This window comes from Myotis brandtii, unplaced genomic scaffold (genome assembly GCF_000412655.1).
Source record: "Myotis brandtii unplaced genomic scaffold, ASM41265v1 scaffold251, whole genome shotgun sequence".
In the NCBI taxonomy this organism is placed as follows: Eukaryota; Metazoa; Chordata; class Mammalia; order Chiroptera; family Vespertilionidae; genus Myotis; species Myotis brandtii.
The window spans coordinates 1,627,422-1,646,433 of NW_005359516.1; the positions used below are offsets into that span (position 1 = coordinate 1,627,422).

Below are 19,012 nucleotides of genomic sequence, written 5' to 3' on the forward strand. Positions count from 1 at the left end.
CCATACATAGACGGGCATGTGCGTGTGCAGGCACACACACACACACACACACAAGACACTGACTCACCAAAAGAACACAGACTCCATTCTCCACAGCCCCACATACACACCTGAACATACAGCCCCATTCAAACAGAAACAAAAGATCACACACCCAATCATATCACCCCATAGACACCTCGAAGCATCACTTACAGTCGAAGATGCAGGAAATCGTGGGTCTGTTCACGCCAAAGCTCAAGGTGGAGACGGACCGGGAATCCTCACTCCTGTCATCCACCACACCGCCCTGGAGACACAGAGCTGGTCAGGACAGATTCGACCCCACGCCTGAGGGTGACAGGGAGGTTGACCCAGAGGGCCTGGTCCCCAGGTCAGGAGACCTCTAGACAATGCTCCTCGGCTGCTGAGAGCTGGGCCATCAGCCTCCAACTTCACCCTAGGGCAGCTCATCCTCTCCTACAGCCCACAGTCAAGTCCACGGGGAAATTTTTCTCCTCTCTAGTGGAGACCAGACAAGTCAGAATGGAAGTTTGAGTAGTTCCAGTACACGGGGTTGGAGTTTGATAGAAGGTGGGACTTTAAGAGGATCTGCAGGAAAATCCAGTGGTGATCTGCCCACCGGGATGAGTTAAGAAGAGGCAAAGTCTGGAGGGCCCGCTCTAGCATCTCTGTCCACCTGTGAGCCTGGGTTCCTGGGCTCAGGCTGAGGCCGGAGGCAGGGACAAGAGCAGGAGGCAGCGGGGGTCTACACTGAGGCTCAGAAACCAGTCTGTGCTTAAAGCTATATGGTCATTCCCCTTCCCTTGTCCTCATTAGCACTGGGGTCTAACCACTGGGCAATCAACCACCTGCCCTGGGCCCCCTGTCCACCTCCTGATTCAGGGATGCCCCACTGCCACCTCTGCCACCCTGCCGCCACTCATCGCGGTTCTGTGTAGCTTGGGGGACTTGGTGAGCCAACAGGGACCAAGGCCCATACAAGAATAGGAAATGCTCTACTCACACCCAGCCCCGCCTCCCAGCCTGGGCTCTCTATGACATTGGGCCCACCAGCCTTCCTCAGCCAGGAGCTCAGCAGAGGGGCTGGGGAGAGCTGGGCAGCACTCCCACGCTGTCCGCTCCTGCTGCTGTCATGCAGATTTCTCTAAGTCCCTCTCCCCTCTCCCACACCTGCTCCTGGCCCAGTCCCTCTTCCTAGCATACAAGCACACATACCCTTGAAAGGAGACCCTGGCCTCCCCGTGGGTGGCCTGTTCATCCCCCACCCAGGCCCACCCAGAATGGCCACTTCCCAGAGCCGTTCTCCTGGGCAGCCGGGATCCCCACCTGCAAACATTTCCCAAGAATCTCAGCCTAAGGGGGCCCTAAGCTACCCAGTCCCCCAGTTCCTCCAAATACAAAGCACAGGGCCACTTCTGTGCCTCCCTCCCCAAACCACGCCCACCCTCAGGCCCCCGCCCAGACCCCTGGTCCAAGAAGCCTCTCTGGGCGCTGGCCCTCCCACTTCTGATCTGCCCACACCCAGAGCCAGCACAGCGTCATTACCACCGTCACCACTGGCTCCCCGGCCAAATCTTTCGGTGGCTCTCACTACCTGAATGGTCCTGGTCAGACCCAATGACCTGGCCCATCTTCCCATCTGACACCAGGGCTTATTTCCCTCAAATCCATCCTCAGCTTCAGGCCGGCCATGCTCCTCAAAGATGGTCCAGGCTCCCGTCTGCTCCCATCCCAAGCTCATGCTGTTCCCTAGCCAGGAGAGCCATTGATCGTCCCAGTCCTGTCCTGGTCACTCGGGGTCAACAAAGAAATGCATCCGAAAGGTAAGCCAGTCTTCTTCTGCTCCATCCTGAAAGGAGGCCCATAAAACACGCATACTGGAAGGACGTGTTCATCGGCTCTCCCAGGGGACACCAAGGTTCTACTACACCTGGGCAGGCTCTAGCTCCCACCACAGGACACCCCCCTCTCTGACAGAGAGAGGAAGTGACCTCCTTCTTTTGGCCACAACTTTAACACAAGCTCTAGAACCAGATTACTTGGGTTACAATTCTGGCCCTGCCATTTACTGGCTGTGTGACTTTGGGCAGGTTGCTTAACCTCTCTGAACCAGTCTCTGTAAATTCGGGATAATCCTACAGTATCTGTCTCAGAGTTGCTGTGATTATTAAGGAGAAAAATTACATGTTCTTAGCATACCACTTGACACATAATAAATGCTCCATAAATGTTTGCTATTATGAGAGAAATGGGGCACAGTCAGGACAGGGGGGGATTAAGTCATAAACTATGAAGTTAGCAACTGTGCTTAGGGGTGGTATTCATGCATCCCATAGTTGTTCAACATTATTCCGGGAGCTGGAAAAATGGACACTTCAGGAGCTACAGCCCTCAGTCTCTCAACAGACACACACACACACACACACACACACCCCACACGAGAGCAGGATAAGAGGGAGGGTATCATACTACAGACAGGGAAGGCTACTACAGAAAGACCCAAAGGCCAGCAAGCCTGGGTCCTCCCTCCCAGGCAGGTGTGGCCCCCAAGCATCCTGCGTTCCCACGAGGAGCGGCGTCTGGCCTGGCTGTGTGCTGGCATCCCGCCAGACACACACACACACACACACACCCCACACAAGAGCAGGATAAGAGGGAGGGTATCATACTACAGACAGGGAAGGCTACTACAGAAAGACCCAAAGGCCAGCAAGCCTGGGTCCTCCCTCCCAGGCAGGTGTGGCCCCCAAGCATCCTGCGTTCCCACGAGGAGCGGCGTCTGGCCTGGCTGTGTGCTGGCATCCCGCCAGAGCATGCACCAAGTCCAACAGCTAACCGTTCCCAGTTTCAGGGTCTGTGAGGCTGCGCATAGGGCTGGACCTGGGGGGCCCAGCAGGCCACCCCAGGCGTGAGGTGCAGGCACGCCAAGGAAAGCAGATCAGGACGCTGGAAATGGCTTGGCCAGCCCCCGGGTGCAACAACGCATAGCACATGCAGCTCAGTGCACTTTAGTCGGGGAGGGGAGGGGGGAAGGTTCCGCTTGGGGTGGGATTGAAGGTCCAGGACTCTATAGCCCCTTCGCCTTAGCCTGGCAACACACGTGTGCTCCCCTCCTCCCCAAAGGTAGGTAGCTGGGGCGAGCGTAAGGAGCGAGGCCGACTCGGCTGCACACAGGCCCCAGAATTCCTTCTCTCCCTCCAGGTGCCTACAGGGACCTCCCTGCTCGCGGATCACTGCCAGTGCACATCCCCACTCACCTCACACCTCCTCTAGAGGGCCTCCCCCAGCCGCCTCCATCAGCACCACTCCCACCAAGGCTTCTGCCTGGGGCTTTGGCAGAACTTTCTGGGTCTCCGTCCAAGGGCAGGGCCACCGCCTGCGATCAGAAAGGGTGTCCCCCTCCCTGGGATCTCCACGAAGGCTCGCCTAGGTATCTCAGGCCCTGAGAAGGACCATTCTTCAGAGGGAGAAACCAGTGTTCCCTCCAGGAATGCCCCTCACACTGCCAGGGCTCCTCCATCTGTCCTGCCCCCAGAGGAGGGGCCCACTGCCAATGCCCCTGACCACCACCCCGCCATGCCACTTCACAGGCCCTCTTCCATCCCCCACCCCACCCCACCTGCCACCCAAGTATGGCCCTGCCTCCTCCTTCCTCTCTCCCCCAGCTCACAGAGACAGACGGAGTTTGCTGGGAAGAAGCAGGGAGAACAGGAGGTGGGCTGCGGGACACCCACTAACCAGGGCCCTGCAGCTGCCCTGTTTCCCACCCAGGGCAGAACCCCACCCTCAGAGCTGGCCAACGTCTTTACGTCTTCTGACCCTCCCAGGGGGACCTGAGCTCTCCACGCATCCGCTCAGATCCCAGGAGCAGAGGGGAGGCCAGCTCTCCCTCCCAGCCTAGCCGTGGCCTCGAACGGAGTCTCCGGGAGTCAGAACCGGCCTGGAACACACGGTGTGGGTCAGGGAAGGGGAGCTGGCATGCCTCGGGGAAGCTCAGCTCCTGAAGCTCGGGTTCCTCATTGTAAAGTGTCAATTGTGGCAACACCCAGTGCGAGGACTATAGACATGCAGGTATCTCCAACCTTGGCACTCTGGATATTTAGGGCCAGGTAAGTATTTGTTGGGGCTGTGCTATGTGTTGTTGAATGTTCAGCAGAATCCAGGGCCTCTACCCAGTAGATGCCCATAGCACCCCCCAACCCTCGCCAGACATTGTCTAATGTCCCCTGGGGCATGGGGTGGGGAATAGACATTTCCCTCGGTTGAGAACCACTGGTGAATATTACATAAAATGCACCCACTGCCCGTGGCAGGCACCTGGCACTCAGTAAGTGGTGCTAAGGGTGTCAGTTTAACTCCTTCATCTCTCCAGTCTCGTGTCAAACAATACTCTCCCCTCCTTACTGCACGCCCTTCAGCTTTCTGTAACTTTGGAATCCACCACCTTCCCTCTTCCACAGGACCTCTGCACGGGCTGTTCTCTCCACCTTGGAATGTCCTCCCTGATGAGCTAACTTGAGCTCTTCCCTCGACTCAGTCATCACTGAGGCCTAGGCACCTCTTTGACTGCCTTGCCTGCATCAGCGTCCCCTACCCAGCCTCTCCGAGCTTCTCTCCTGCATCCATCTCCCCGTGTGCACACGCAAGACATGCACACTCCTCTCTCCCCTGCACCCAGCCCTGCATCTGGCACTGGGTCACTATCCACTGAAGACTTACCACGTGGATCCCAGCATTCCCCACCCTAAGCCAGGAGTGCATCACCTGGGCCTAAGGTCCCAGGGGAAGGGACAGGAAAGTGTGCATTGGACAGCACCCTCCCACCCTCAGGAGGCTCGGGGCCTGACACCTCTCCAGGAAGGACAAGTGATGTGCATCACTGCACCCAGGGCAGGGCCATCTGCGGGGTGAAAAGACAGTCGTGGGCCCTTGGGAGATCCCATTCAGGAAGTCTCCCTGGAGGAAGGGCACTAAGAAGGTGCTAGAACAGGGAGAGAGCAGCAGCGTGCTGGAGGCCCACCCGTGAGCTCAGGGGAAGACTGGCTAGAGGGGCGAGCTGGGGCAGGGGGAAGACACAGCCCAGAGAGGGAAGGCTGGCTTCCTCTGCGCTCCCTCGGAGCCCAGGCAGAGCCAGGCTGCAGGGGTGGCTGATGCTCCTTTTCCACCCAGCGACCTTCACTCCCACTGCACACGCACCCTCTTCCTCAGCCCCAGGGCCAGGCCCAGGGCATTGGGTTTCCCACAGTCACATTCCTGCCTCCATAGCTCATGGCAATGAGACTCCCGGGCTGGGGCTGGGGCTGGCAGCCACGCGGTCTGCGGCCACGCACTCTGTCTTGGGGCTAGCTGTGTAAGGGATCCTGCCGCTCGCCCAGGGGACTGGGTGGCCTCCAACTGCTGCTGCCCAGCTGGCAGCCAGGGCTCCCGGGGCAGCCTGAGCTCAGAATAGTAAGGAACACTCGCCCTCCCAGATGCCAGGGGCTCCCCCAGGGGTCCCCGAGCCAGAGGCCCAGCCCACCTCAGCCTGCTGATGGTTCTGCCCCAGGGCCTCAGTGTGGCCACCACACTGGGAGGAGATGGGCAGGTCCTATGGAAACAAGCAGTTTCGATGCAGGGGACTCCTCCACTGGCCTGAACCGGACCCGCAGAGCAGCGTGAGACCACTCGCATGTCTGAGATTCCTTCTGCACCACACGCTGTCGGTCACATACACACCTCCTCCCTCTGGTAATGGCACATTGCCCCACACAGGCCTAGAGGTTGGGTCAGGATCTATAGAGCAGAGGCAGGAGGGGGACAGAAGGGGCAGAGCAAGAGGACACAGGCTTCGCAGTGGGATTCCCTGGGGCTGAGCAGGCAGGGGACAGAGCCACAGCAGCCACAGCAGCCACACCCACGGTGGTCAGGAAGGAGACCGCAGGGCCTCGGGGGTCTCCTGGGCGCCCACCAGGGTACCCCCTTCCCTAGCACAGTCAAGCAGATGGGCATGGGGGGATCAGCTGCCCTCCTCGCTTTATGGGGAGAACTCAATTCCTATGCATGATGGACTCAAAGAACACAGGTGACAGAGCTGTTGGGAAGGGAGCTACTACTGAAGGCCCCCATCTCTTCTCTTATGTCAACAGGGTCAGGACCCCACCCCACCCCCAGAGCAGCAGGGGCTGGGACCCACTCACAGGGCTCATGAGAACAGATCGTTAAATTTTCAACCATTTTGCAAGGCGGTTGTTAAATACGGCCCTTTGTAAAAGCCAAATCCTATAAATTTATAACTACAGAAATTCACTCAAAAGACAAAGGTGATAAATATTCAAACGCATTACCTCCTACTTATTTTACTGCTTTTTACTGTTATCCTGCTCCTGAGGCTCTGTCTAGCATATCTATAAGGTAGATAGTACCCTGTGCTACTACTGCCCACCCCTTCCCATACCCACCTGCATGATGTCACATTGCTGGCAGGAAATGGGCTGTGGCAGAGATATTTACACCATGGGAATCAGCAAGTGCTACAAACCAGGCTGGATTTGTTGTCTGGATTCTTTTCCGGAGAAAAAGACCCGCACAACCCTAGGGTGACCTGCCAGGATCTCTTCTTCACTGTGGTCCTTGCTGGGACGTCCAAATAGCAACACAGCGGTGTAGGGTGGAGCGCTACAAACGGCACAGCCCATCATGGTCCACAAGACAGTTCACAATATTCATGTCAGAAAACAGCTGGAGTGTTACTTGTCTTCTCTGTGCCTCAGTTTACGCAACTGTAAAATGGGAATACTACTAAAACCCATCTCTTGGGATCGCTGGGGGGGGTTAAGTGAGATAACATGGGAACAGGGAAGAGGGCAATGCTTGACACGTAGCAAGTGCTCTAGAACAGCTGGCAGACTTGCCCATAAAGGGCCAGAGAGTAAATCCTGCTTCCTCACAGAACTCAGGACCTGAGCAGGGCTCTGGGGCAGGAGAGAGCCAAGTGCTAAGGCAGGGCCTGGGGGGATCCAGGGCCCACGTCACTGCCCTGGCTGCCCTGGTCTCGGTTTCTAGGGAAATCCCACACCGGCCAGCCGGCTAGGCCAGAGCAGGAGAACCCTTTAAAAGAGGGAACTCGGGAACACACAGACCTCCCTTCCTCCTTGGGGCTGATCGCAGCCTTAAGTGGAATAGCAGCTGAGGGTGCAACCCCATTGAAGTCACAGCTGGAGCCAAGGCTTGGAAGCAGCTGCTAAACTCCTTGCAAAACTCCCGGCCGGGCCCTGGGGAGCGGGAGTGGAATCAGGAAACCTGGAGAGTCCACGATGCCACGTGTGTCCGCCTGCATGTGTGCATGTGTCCCTCCAGGGCTTCCACGTCTTCGCATGTGGAGGCTGCAGGGCACGCTCGAGCAGGCTCTATCCCACGACAGAGCGCCTCGGTACTGAGGATACTGTGTGTCCCAGTTTGCCAGGAATGGCCCTACCTGTGTTCGGGCATAGTTCCTAACAGTGTCCCAGACCAGGCAGTGAATGCTGAGGGCACCCTGGGAACAGTGGGCGCAGACCTCATGCATGTACAATGGCAGACATCGGGGCGCCAGCACATCCACTCACTGTGACACACACACATTCACGTGCTGGCGCTCTGTCCCGGCTACACAGACACATAGCTGGGCCCTTCGGACATCATATCCAAACTTTGAGCTAGACGGAGCCTGGGTGTGCACAGTTAGAGGAATTACCCAAATGTTTGTCCATGTGGGGGAGCAGGAGGGGCAGGGAGGCCCTGCTTGAGAGGGCTGGCAGCCAGCCCTGAAGCTGCCCTGCTAGCACAATGCCAAGTCCAGAACAGGTGCTCAATTTGCATATTCAATAAACAGAACCCAGGGACACCGGGAGCCACCTCTCAGTATGAGCCAACCCTGTCCCGGGCCGTGGTTAGGTCACGAGGCAAACCCTTCTCACCTCCCAGGCGCTGCCCTTGCTCAAAGGGCTGCTACAGGCATGATATCGAGGTGCCCCCGAGCACAGCAGGGCTCCATCCAGGTCCAGAGATGGCTCCTCCCCTCCCCACCCACATCTCTCCTTTTCAGCCAGTTCAAATCTCAAATTACTCCTCTCTGGCACCAGCCTCTCCCTGACCCCCTCTCCTAGCACTTCTGGCTCCCAGCGGCCCTTCCCTGGCCCCGGCCGGGGCTTGATTCCTGTCTCGGTAGGTCCTCCCCACTTCTGGTCAGGACTCGGGCCTCTGCCAGGCAACTTGGACGCTTCCCGGGTGGGCCTCCGTACAGCTCCCCTCCCGCTCCAGGGAGGCCAAGCTACCTGACTACAAGACAAGAGGGTGATGCCCACACGCCAGAGCTCTGGCCAGATGCCAGGGCCCTCCCTCAGACCCCACTCAGGGACATCATGCTGGAACAGGAGTGGGACGATCCTAGGGAGAGCAGAAGAGCCACTATTCTGGCCTTGGTTCCAGATTGACTCGTGCTGTGCCCCTGGGCAGACCCCTTCTCAGGCCTCCATTTCTTCTGGGGCAACAGAGGGACTCAGAGCCGTTCTAGGGCAGCACTGTCCCATGCGGTCACCAGGCGTGGCTACCGGGCCCTGGGGATGTGGCTGGTGTGACTGGGGAACTGGATTTTCTTATTTTAATTACGTTAAATGTAAATCTAAATAGCCACATATGCTGGCTAGTGGCTACCATATTGGACAACGTGATTCTGAACCTCAGTCTCCGCAACTATACAATGGGCCTAATAACAGAACCCAGCCTTCTGGGGTCACTGTGAGAACAGAACGAGACGGTGCTCATAAAGCTCTCAGCCTGGTCTCTGGGACATGGCAAAATGGAATTTGGTATTTCCTACCCTCTTTGGGGTCCTCCATTCTCATTAATTGAAGAAAACCATGGACCTTCCACCAGGATTTCCCATCACAGACACACATATGCTCATTGCACACACACGTGCACGCATTGTACACATTTCACACACCTGCACAGATGTATCACACGCATACATGTAATTTGCATGTGTGTTGTGTGTGCATACATCACATATACGATTACACATCAGACACATGTGCACACACATGTGCACACACATATGCACACCCACAACTTCGCATCCAATTTCTAGGCTCCGGCAGCTCCAAAGCCAGGTGGAGAGCACCTTTCGAACATGAAAGTCCCTTCCAGCTCTAAAAACTCCCAGGCTATGCGAACAAATTGCTGAGTCTCCATCTCCTTCCCTCCCTGCCCAGGATCAGGCATCTCAGAAAATCCTTCCCGACACTCAGGGCCAAGCTCAGAGACGGGGCTCTGGAAAAATCCTTGTGTGTGGAGGGCAGGCCCAGGGCAAGAGCGACAGGATGGATTCTGTGAGCTCATCCCGGCAGCCGTCACCAGATTCCCAGAGAGGCCGGTGGCGTCAGGAGGGGTGACTGGGTGGGAGCCCGCGGTGGCGGCAGCAAGGGGTGTGGGGCAGGAGAGGGAGGCTGGATGGAACGCGCTATAATAGCAGCTTTGTGCTCCGCTTCCCAGCTCCCTGGGAACGCCAGGGAGATTATGAAACCCGGTGTCTTTGGGAATGCCAGGATATTAGCTGGAAAAAGAATAATACGAAAATAAAATAATGCTCACGATGGAGACAGCAGACGATTAGCAGACGGAGCCAGGGCCTCCTGCTCCGTGGAGGGAGCCAGGCTTGGCCCCAGCGGAAGGTTTCAGGGAAAGGCTGCCTGTGCTAATGAGCAGACAGAGCCTGCCTTCCAGCGAGACGTCTTCAGGAGGGGAGCTGGCAAGCGAGGCCCAGCTTGCCGGGGAACACGTGGGCCTGGAGAGGGGTGCTACTAGGCAAGGGGGCGTCACAGGCCTGGTCCTTGGGCCCAGACACCCAGAAATGTCAGATTACCAGGAGGGCCACCTGGCCACCACCCGCACGCCGTCTTTCCCTAAACTCCTTCAAGCTCAATGTCCTCCTCCAAAAAGTCACCCTGGAATGACTCTTATTTGGCACCTCTGCACTTCAAAGGCGCAAATTCTACTGGGTTTATGCACATTCACATGTGAAGGTCTCTCTTCCTAATCCAGCAGTTCTCAACCTGTGGGTCGCGACCCCTTTGGCGGTCAAACGACCCTTTCACAGGGTTCGCCTAAGACCATCCTGCATATCAGATATTTACATTACGATTTATAACAGTAGCAACATTACAGTTATGAAGTAGCAACGAAAATAATTTTATGTTTGGGTCACAACATGAGGAACTGTATTTAAAGGGCCAGAAGGTTGAGAACCACTGTCCTAATCAGACAGGCATTCCCATGGGTCAGGCCTCCACCACCCAATTGAGGGATCATTTGAAGTAAAGAACACATTTCTCCCTCCAACGAGCAGGGAGAACATGTCATCGTTCCCTGCCTCCCTGTCCAGGACCCTGGCCACACACCTTCAGCCAAGAATGGACACACCCTGCCTCTCTCAGGGTACCCGGGGGAGCGGGGGAGGGCAATGTGACCACCTCCCTCACCTTCATGATGCTCTGTGCACGTTACATCCTCGATACCCAAAGGTGGTCCTTGGACCAGCGGCATCGCATCACCTGGAAGCTGGTTAGAAATGGAGGCTCTCGGGCCCCACCCAGGCACTGAATGCAGAGGGTGCGTTTTAACAAGACCCCCGGATGGCTCCTATGTTCCTAAGGGCTGAGAAGCACTTCTTTGCATGCGTCGTGTCCTTAATCCTTACAGCACCCCTAGGATGCAGTATTTTAACAAGACCCCCGGATGGCTCCTATGTTCCTGAGGCCTAGAAGCACTTCTTTGCATGCATCGTGTCCTTAATCCTTACAGCACCCCTAGGATGCAGTGACTTTCCTGACGAGGTAACAGAGTCACTAAAGAGACGAAGGACTGGCCCATAGCTAGGAAGCAGAGGAAGCAGAATTGGAACGAAACCTTCACCATGACCCACCACACTCCTGCCCGGTGCATCCGCAGGCATCGGTGGCCAGTAGGCAAAGACCAGTGCCCGGGAGAGTAGCTGGGTCCTGGCACCCAGGAAACCAACCCGTCTGCCTGCAGGTTGGACCTTTGCCCTGTGCCTGGCCGGGCATCAGTACATCCCAGGATGAAGAACAGCAGGCTCAGGGATAGGAGCCCAGGCTGGCCTTGGTCTTAGCAGGAAGTATGTACTAGTAAAGATGACCATGGAAGGAGAGTGTGTGTGTGCATGTGTGTACACGTGTATGTGTGTGTATGTTTGCTTGTGTATTGGTGCAGATGGAGGTTCTATTCGCTGAAGTAGAGTGGTCAGACAGCTCCTGTCAAATGGGCCAATGGCCCTGTCCCGATGCCGGCCACACGTAAACACTATCCATCCCGTCCGCCTGGTTCTTTCTCTAAGTCAGACTCAGACAGCTTTCCTGGGATTGCTCATCTTCCCGCAGCCCCAGAGCCCGTCCACGCTTCCATCCATGCACTTTCGCGCGCCTCTGGCCTGTGCACTCTCTCCTCCGGCCCAACACCTCACAGCTGACGCTCAGCCCCCGTGCCCCCCGGCCTCCCTGCCCTGGGCCGCCTGGCAGGCGGCCGCCACATCCGCCTTTCCCACACAGCAGTTCACCGTGTGTGTCAGACTTGCCAGGGCCAGCCGTGAACTCATCGCTGCCCCGGGTCCACCCCGCCCGTGGCCTGGCGATGGGAATCGCCCCATTGTGCACCCAGCAGGGCCTCTGAGCCCATTTGACCCTTTCCTCCCCAGGCCCTGCCACTCCACTTCCACTCTGGTCCACAGCTCCCATCCCACATGGCCACGGTGTCCTGTCCTAACCCAGATTCCTGATGGTCTCCTGACGGGAGGCTCTCCCTCCAACCAGCCTCCACAGCTCCTTCATTACTGGTCCTGAAGCCCAGCTCTGACCAGCACATTTCACTTAGCCGCCCACTCCGGCTCCTGCTGCTCACTGAATAGGGTCCGTGGTCATCATCTGTAGCTCTTTGCCCAGCACTCTTTGGGGTTTTCTTTTCCTCTCCCCCACCTGGTGATGCTGTCAACCACAGAAAAAGCGCCTGGCCCCGGACGGCCAATCAGAACACGCTGTTCCTCGCCCAGGCTCCCACACGGGACGGCTACTGGCGCTACTAAGAGAGTGGCATTCTCCTCTCCTCGCGGCCTCCAGTGTGAGCAAAACAGAGGATGCCGGGAGGGCCGAGCTATTCTATCCAGCAGGGCTTTGCTGGTTATAAAGATGACGTCAGCCTTTTGTCACAGGTGCCATCTTTGCTCTCACATGGACGGAGCCGGTGTGAGAACGAGACCAGACAGGAGACCACGTTAGAAACATAGTCCTGGGACACTGCGTGGACCCATTTCCCGCCAAACTAATGCCTCATTCATCTCTTGGGCTCTGCCTAGCCATCTGAGCCCTGAAACTCTTCTTCTCCCTTTAGGCATTTGAGGTGCGTTTCCACTGAAGAAAACAAGTCCTGGATCCTTAGGTGCCTGCCCAGCCGCCTCGGCCTGGCCCTGACTGTTAGGTCTGCCACAGTCTTTATGCCCCGAACCCCCAGCTGGAGCCACACGACCACAGCCAGGCCCTGCCCTGTGCCTTTCAGACAAGACAGTGGGAGTCACAGAACTGTCCCCTGTACTCCCCAGCCCCACCCCATTCTACCCCGCTGCCCTGCCCCACTCTACTCCCCCAGCCCTTGTAGCTGCGCTGCCCCACAAATGGGTACCCAGCCTTGGCCCAGGGTTAAGACTCAAGCTCCTCACCCCAACCAAATACTCACTCGCACACGTGCACACGCACAGCTGGCTGCACATGAACCCGCTCAGATTCCATCAGCCAGCACAGCTGGTAGGGCCTGCTCCCAGGGTCACAACCCAAAGCCCCCCAGCTCAGGGGGCGGGCAGTTGTGGCTGGATTTTGGAGGGGGGGTGTCTCATCCTGGACATCTCACTCCATCTCCAGGAACCCCCAGGCCAACAGAGCAGGGAACAGGACATATCCTAGCCCTGAATGTCCCCACTCAGATATCCTGGCAGGGCCTGCTCATCTCTTTGGGGGAACACATCATGCAGACCCTGGATAACCTTGAGCTGACCCCCCGTTCCACTGGCTCCAGAAAGTGTGCACTGGGCAGGACAGCCGGGCTGGGGCTCAGTTTTGGAGGCACATCTCTCCCAAAATTCCTAGGGACACAATGGCCTGTCCCAGGACACTCAGATCCAACCAAGGAATCCTGGGGTCATTAGACCTCTCTGGCTACGCCCATGGGCTAGGCCCGTGGTCAGCAAACCGCGGCTCACGAGCCACATGCGGCTCTTTGGCCCCTTGAGTGTGGCTCTTCCACAAAATACCACGTGCGGGCGCGCACGCACAGTGCGATTGATCTGGGGTCATTAGACCTCTCTGGCTGGATCACTGGGCTAGGCCAAAGCCTCCCCAGCACAGCCCATGCCAGCCTCTTCAAGAAGAACGGGTCCCTCGGCTCCAGGCACAAGGCAGACCATCTTGACTATGCACAGAAGCAGCAGGTCTTCTGGTGCCAGAACAGGAGCAGTTTCATGGTAGGAAGACACTGAGACTTGTGTCCACTTTCTCCACATGCAGCCCCAGAGGACCCAAAGCCACAACACCTGGTCGATGTTCCGTCCAAGGTTCTATCCTGGGGCCCCTGCCTCCTCTGCATCGGCCCTGAACATCTCTGGGAACCCCAGGTGCACCCCACCCGACCCAGGCCCGGTGGGCAGGGGACATACCAGGGCCCCCTCGAGGGCGAACACAGCTGCAGGCCCCGTCTTCTCCAGCGGCTCCATGCGGCGGCGCCAGCGGCGGCGGCGGAAAGCGTCCGTCTTGCGGTACTCCAGGTGAAACTTCCAGCCGAAGAGCGAGGCGTACTCCCAGCCCTCGCCCTCGGCCTCAGCCTGCCTATGCTGCGAGGGGAGAACAGGGCAGACTCAGAGGCCGCTGGCGGGCCTGCGGGGAGTCCTGGGCTCAGCTCCAGCTGCGCCCTTCCTGCCCTCCACAACTCCCCTCCCACCTCACACCAGCACCCTCTAGATGGGAAAACCTGGGAGAGCTGCCTGGAGGGGGAACCCTCTGAGCAGCTTCTGCAGTGACAAGGACTCTGGGTCAGAACACCAGGAGGGAAAGATTCGCCCTAGGTTGTGGGGAGAACTGAGGAGCCAGGAAGGGAAGGTAGACTGAGGTGGTGATGACTGAGCTTCAGGTTTGTTTTGTTTGTTTGGATTTTGGGTGGATTTCATGAATCCAAGGTTGTCTTATCGTTTCCTTTTGCTTCTTCACATCCCAGCTTCTAAAATGGAAGTGGGTCTGCAGTGCAGAGGCAAAATGAAGATCTCAGTTCCCAGCCCCAGCTTTTCTTCCCCTGACGCTGGGCCTAGGTCAGCTATGGAGGGACCCCCCGCTCTCCCCTTTACTGAGCGTGGAGGGGGGCCTGGAAACCCCTTCCTCTCCAGCTCCTGATAAAGGGTGGCCTGTGACTGCCCCAGATCTGGGCCATGAGCTCAGTGACCAGGGCCAGTCCTAGGGGCCAGCGTCGCACTGTCTAGGAGGGACACTGGTGGTGAGGGAGTGAGGCACAATGCCTGGCGAGCCTTCACCTCTGTCCCCTGGGGCCCCTTCACAGAGAGTGAAGTCTGTCTCCTTCATGGCACCACGAACAGCTTGTTGCCCAAGAGCCTTGCCTTCCCCTGGACCCAGCGACATCTGTCTCCAGATTGTCTGTGCCCAAAGGGAGGAAGGGACATGGGCCCTGCCAAAAGCTACTCCTGCACTGGGGAGACCTGGTTCTTGGGGTACAATTCCATGTGTGCTTGGGAAGGAAGGACACAGACCAGAGGCCGGGGAGGCGGTCTCTGGGGCTGTGCAGACATGGGCATCTGTGGGACTCTAGAACAGGTGTGTGCATATGCAGTGTGAGTGCTGGGTGTGACACTGTGTGTGGTAGGTGTGGGATGTGCATGTGCTGAATGTGATCTATGTGTGTGGGGGGGTGTGATATTGCATGTGTTAGGTGTCATATGTGATCTGTGTGTGTGCTACTTGTGATCTGTGTGTATCTGTGTTTGTGCTGGGTGTGATGTGTGCATGTGCTGAGTGTGATCTGTGAGCATCTCCAGTGAGCTCATGTGCCTTATACATGTCCTTTGTACACCTGTGTGTGTGTGTTCCCAGCTTGCCTTCCCGCACCAAGACCTCACTCCCACCCACCATCCACTGGGCTCACCTTCTTCAGCGCCTCCATCTGGCTGATGTCCCTCCTGCGCAGGCGGACCCAGCGCCGCCGCCGATGGGTGTAGTACATCTTCTCGGCAGGGACCCAGTGCCTCGGCTTCCGGTCCGGGGGGATGGTGATACTGTACTCCCAGCCTGGGGGAGGGGCACCCATCACTCATGGCCCGGCCACTCTCCATCTCTGCAGAGCTATCTCTTCAGGCGGGGCATGCTCACAGACTCACTGGCGGCCACTGACTCCTAGCCGGTAGCTTGCAGGGAGGGCTCACCCAGGAAGTCCCCAGGCCAAGGCGCCCTGCACTCAGCTGTCCTCACCAGCACACCTTGTGAGCTCGCCAGGGTGGGGCTCACCGGGTTCCATGTGCCACCCACCTTGCTCGTCCACGGCCCGATTGAGGTCGGTGGACCACTCTTCATCTTCCCACTTCCAGCCGAGTGGGCACTCGATGTCCTCCTTGGGAAGTACCTTCTCTCCATTCTGGGCAGCAAGGGACAGGCAAGCACGAGGAGAGACGGGCGTGAGCAGGGAGGCTGGGAAGATGCCACTTGACAACATACACTCTCAACGCCCCAGGTGTGACTCAGGTCGAGTCCTACCCGAGCCGGACCTCACACTGTCCCGCTGGTAACCGAAGCACAGAGGCTGGGGACGTCGGAGCAAGAGAGAAAAGGTCCCGCCCTTCTTTGACTCACAGGTCCCTCTCAGGCCCCAATTTACAGGATCTAAGAAAGCGGACCCCTCCTGCCTGGAGCACCCCCTTACCACGTCCGTGTAGTTGTCACTCATGTAGATCCACTGGCCTCCAGGGAGCCGGGTCTGGTTCTCAAACACCTCCTCCACGAAGCTCAGGTGGCCCGCATCAGTGTCATAGAGCAGGCTGTGGGCGGGGGACAGTCAGCGCCTCTGCTGAAGGGACCCCCCCGCCCCCACATCCACCCACAGCCTCCAGCAGAGCAGCCCAGGCCTGGAACAACCTTCCTGCATCAGCCTCACCCCAACCCACAATAAGACAGGCAGAGGGGAGAGAGTGAGGAGGGGTCAGAAGCATGAGGAGAGAGAGAAAGGAGACCAGGAAGACCTAGGGACACTCAAGGGCAGAAGAATACATCGCCCCCAAGAAAGAGAAAGACCAACTGAAGACACCTAAGCCTGGGGGTAGTTGAAGCTCGATAGGTAACTATGGAGATGGGAAATGTTATCAAGCTGTATGCTTAATAGCTGAGTACGTAACTACAATACAAATCATACTTCAATGTTTTTAACGTTTAAAAGAAACAGTTGTTGAATGTCAACCCAGCTGGAAGAGAGGAGAAAGAGACAGATATCAGTGAGGTGGAGAAGGATGATGCTGTTCTGAGAAACACGGAGGAAGAAAGGGCCTCGGGCACGAGGAGCGTTAACGGGGGAGGAGGAAGCGGCTTTCTGTGGTGTCTTAGAGGAAAGGCTGCAACCAACAGGAGCAAAGTCAGATGCGAAGTCTGACGGAGGCCAACTCTGATTTAATAATAAAGAGCCTTCCGGTGGTTAGAGCCCTTCCAGAGACGAATGCTGCTAGTGAGCCCCGGTTCTGGGGGGTTCGGGTGGAGGTCCCTACGACCAGGGCAGAGGTGGGGGGAGCAGGCAGAGGAATGAAAAAGGCCAAGGCCTTTCAGGAAAAGGGCTGAGGCGGAGGGGTCCCCAAGCCCTCCCTACCCACAACTCACGTCTTCTCTGGACACACGAACCAATCTCCAGCCCAGGCCCAGCCGGCCGAGGGGCGGAAGCTGTCCTTGGGTAGCTTGATCTTGCCCGTGACATCAGAAAACTTGGGGTAGGTAAGGCCCGTCGTGCCCCAGTTCCCGACCAGGGCCAGCTTGGTCTGGTTCTCATACTGGAGAGCAAGCAGTAGAGGAGTGAGTGGGTCTGGTGGCAGCTTAGGGGGGGAGGGAGCATGGGGAGGGTGGCAGGTACTCACAGTCTCAGCAAAGACGGAGAGCTTGCCCTCGGCAAACTGGTTGAACTCCTTCTCATCCACAGAGAGCCCGAACCAGAGCTTCACCCGTATCTGCACTGGCATCCGGACTCTGGGCACATCCTCCATCGGATACTGGGTACCAGAGAAGAACAGAAACCCAACTAGAGGAGGCCTATGGGAGTGGGCATACCAGCCTGACACCCCATTAGGTGTGTGCCCTGTCAAAGGACTTATCAGCATTTCATGGAAGAGATGTGTGTGATTTATCAAATACCTTCTCCTCACCTGCCAAGATTCCTTCCCATCAAAGGAGAAGACTGCACCCCACCACCACCACCTACATGCTCTCTACAGAGACCAGCATCCCCCATTCTCTCCTCTCCCGCCTCATCCTCATTTCTGTTCTCTTCTAGGAAGCAGGGTCCAATGTGATGTTCTGCTACAATGTTAATGATTTCTATCTACGTGGCCCAATATGGTAGACACCAGTCCATGTGGCAACTGACCACTTAAACTGTAGCTAGTGTGACTGAAGAACTAAATTTTTAGTTTTATTTCATTTTTTTAATCCTCACCCAAGGATATGTTTTTATTGCTGAGAGAGAGAGAGAGAGAGAGAGAGAGAGAGAGAGAGAATGGGAAAAAGGGAAAGAGAAAGAGAAACAGAGACAGAGAGAGGAGCATTAATGTGAGAGAATCAGGGATCAAACCCACAACCCAGGTATGTGCCCTGACTGGGAATTAAACCCGCAACCTTTTAGTGTCTGGAGCAATGCTCCAACCAACTGAGCCAGCCAGCCAGGGCTTATTTCATTTTCATTAATTTAGATTGAAACAGCACATATGGCCACCATATTGGAGAATGCAGTTCTAGGAAGTCTCTAAAGGAGATACGATGATCCAGGTCTGGAAGGTGAAGAGGTTAAAGCCTCCCCCTTCATTTTCAGTTGGATTTGTTTGTTTGTTTGTTTGTTTGTCTGTTTTTCTGGGGTTTTCTTGGCTGGATGTGAGTGTATCATCTGATACCTCTACCCTTTCAAGTGCTTATCAGCATTGTTAACCACTATTCATTGGTCTTTTTAGCCTGAAACTTTCACAAGCTCTGCCAAAAGGGAATAACCACAGTGTCCCAACACAGGAGATGTATTCTCCCCAACTACTTCACCGTTTGATTGAAATCAGGGTCAGATATGGCCTGCGGGGCAGGAGTGCCTCACCCTTAGAGAAACACATTGCATTGTCCCTTAGAGGAAGGAACGTATTAGTGTCTTGGCTTCATGTACCTGAGCTGGGAGCAGTAACTCCTCTGAGACAGGGTGCAGAATGAGACAAGAAAGTCATTTTGATGGATTGAGAAGGAGAAAGAGAGGCCGGGGTAAGGGGTCTCCCTGATGGAGGAGGCCTGGATGCTGGAGACAGAGCCCGTCCAGGTAAGAGGGTGCGGAAGGGGTGCCCGGCCAAGGCCATGATGCTCTCACCCTTCCCCCAGCCTCTCTGCTAAGGTTCATCCTCAATGAAGCCTGGAGCAGCCCGTGACCCCAAGTGTCACCCCCTGGAAACCTCCCCATGACTGTTCTCTTCAGCTGTCCTCTCCCTGGGGTGGTTAGCAGCCTTTTCCCCTCCAAACCACCAGCCCCAGGGACATGGCAGGAATGCCTGACACCCCCCCTTCCCCCGCCACCCCCAGTCGACCCCCTGGACATGACTGTTCTCTTCAGCTGTCCTCTCCCTGGGGTGGTTAGCAGCCTTTTCCCCTCCAAACCACCAGCCCACCAGCCCCGGCAGGAATGCCTGACACCCCCCCTTCCCCCGCCACCCCCAGTC

At 56.8% G+C, this 19,012-nt stretch overlaps 1 protein-coding gene across 12 annotated transcripts in view; it reads right to left on the reverse strand.

Annotated features, from left to right (window-relative positions):
• The window catches only part of DYSF (dysferlin), a 205,276-nt gene that overhangs the window by 81,359 nt on the left and 104,905 nt on the right, over positions 1-19,012 (reverse strand). For all 12 annotated transcript variants that reach the window (XM_005867776.2, XM_005867772.2, XM_014540931.1 and 9 more), the window contains 7 exons: positions 17,189-17,320; positions 16,938-17,104; positions 15,997-16,111; positions 15,606-15,711; positions 15,226-15,368; positions 13,736-13,909; positions 196-289 (listed from right to left, as the gene is read on the reverse strand). In XM_005867776.2, the coding sequence (XP_005867838.1) occupies positions 196-289; positions 13,736-13,909; positions 15,226-15,368; positions 15,606-15,711; positions 15,997-16,111; positions 16,938-17,104; positions 17,189-17,320 (931 nt within the window). The remainder of the gene's footprint in view (positions 1-195; positions 290-13,735; positions 13,910-15,225; positions 15,369-15,605; positions 15,712-15,996; positions 16,112-16,937; positions 17,105-17,188; positions 17,321-19,012) is intronic.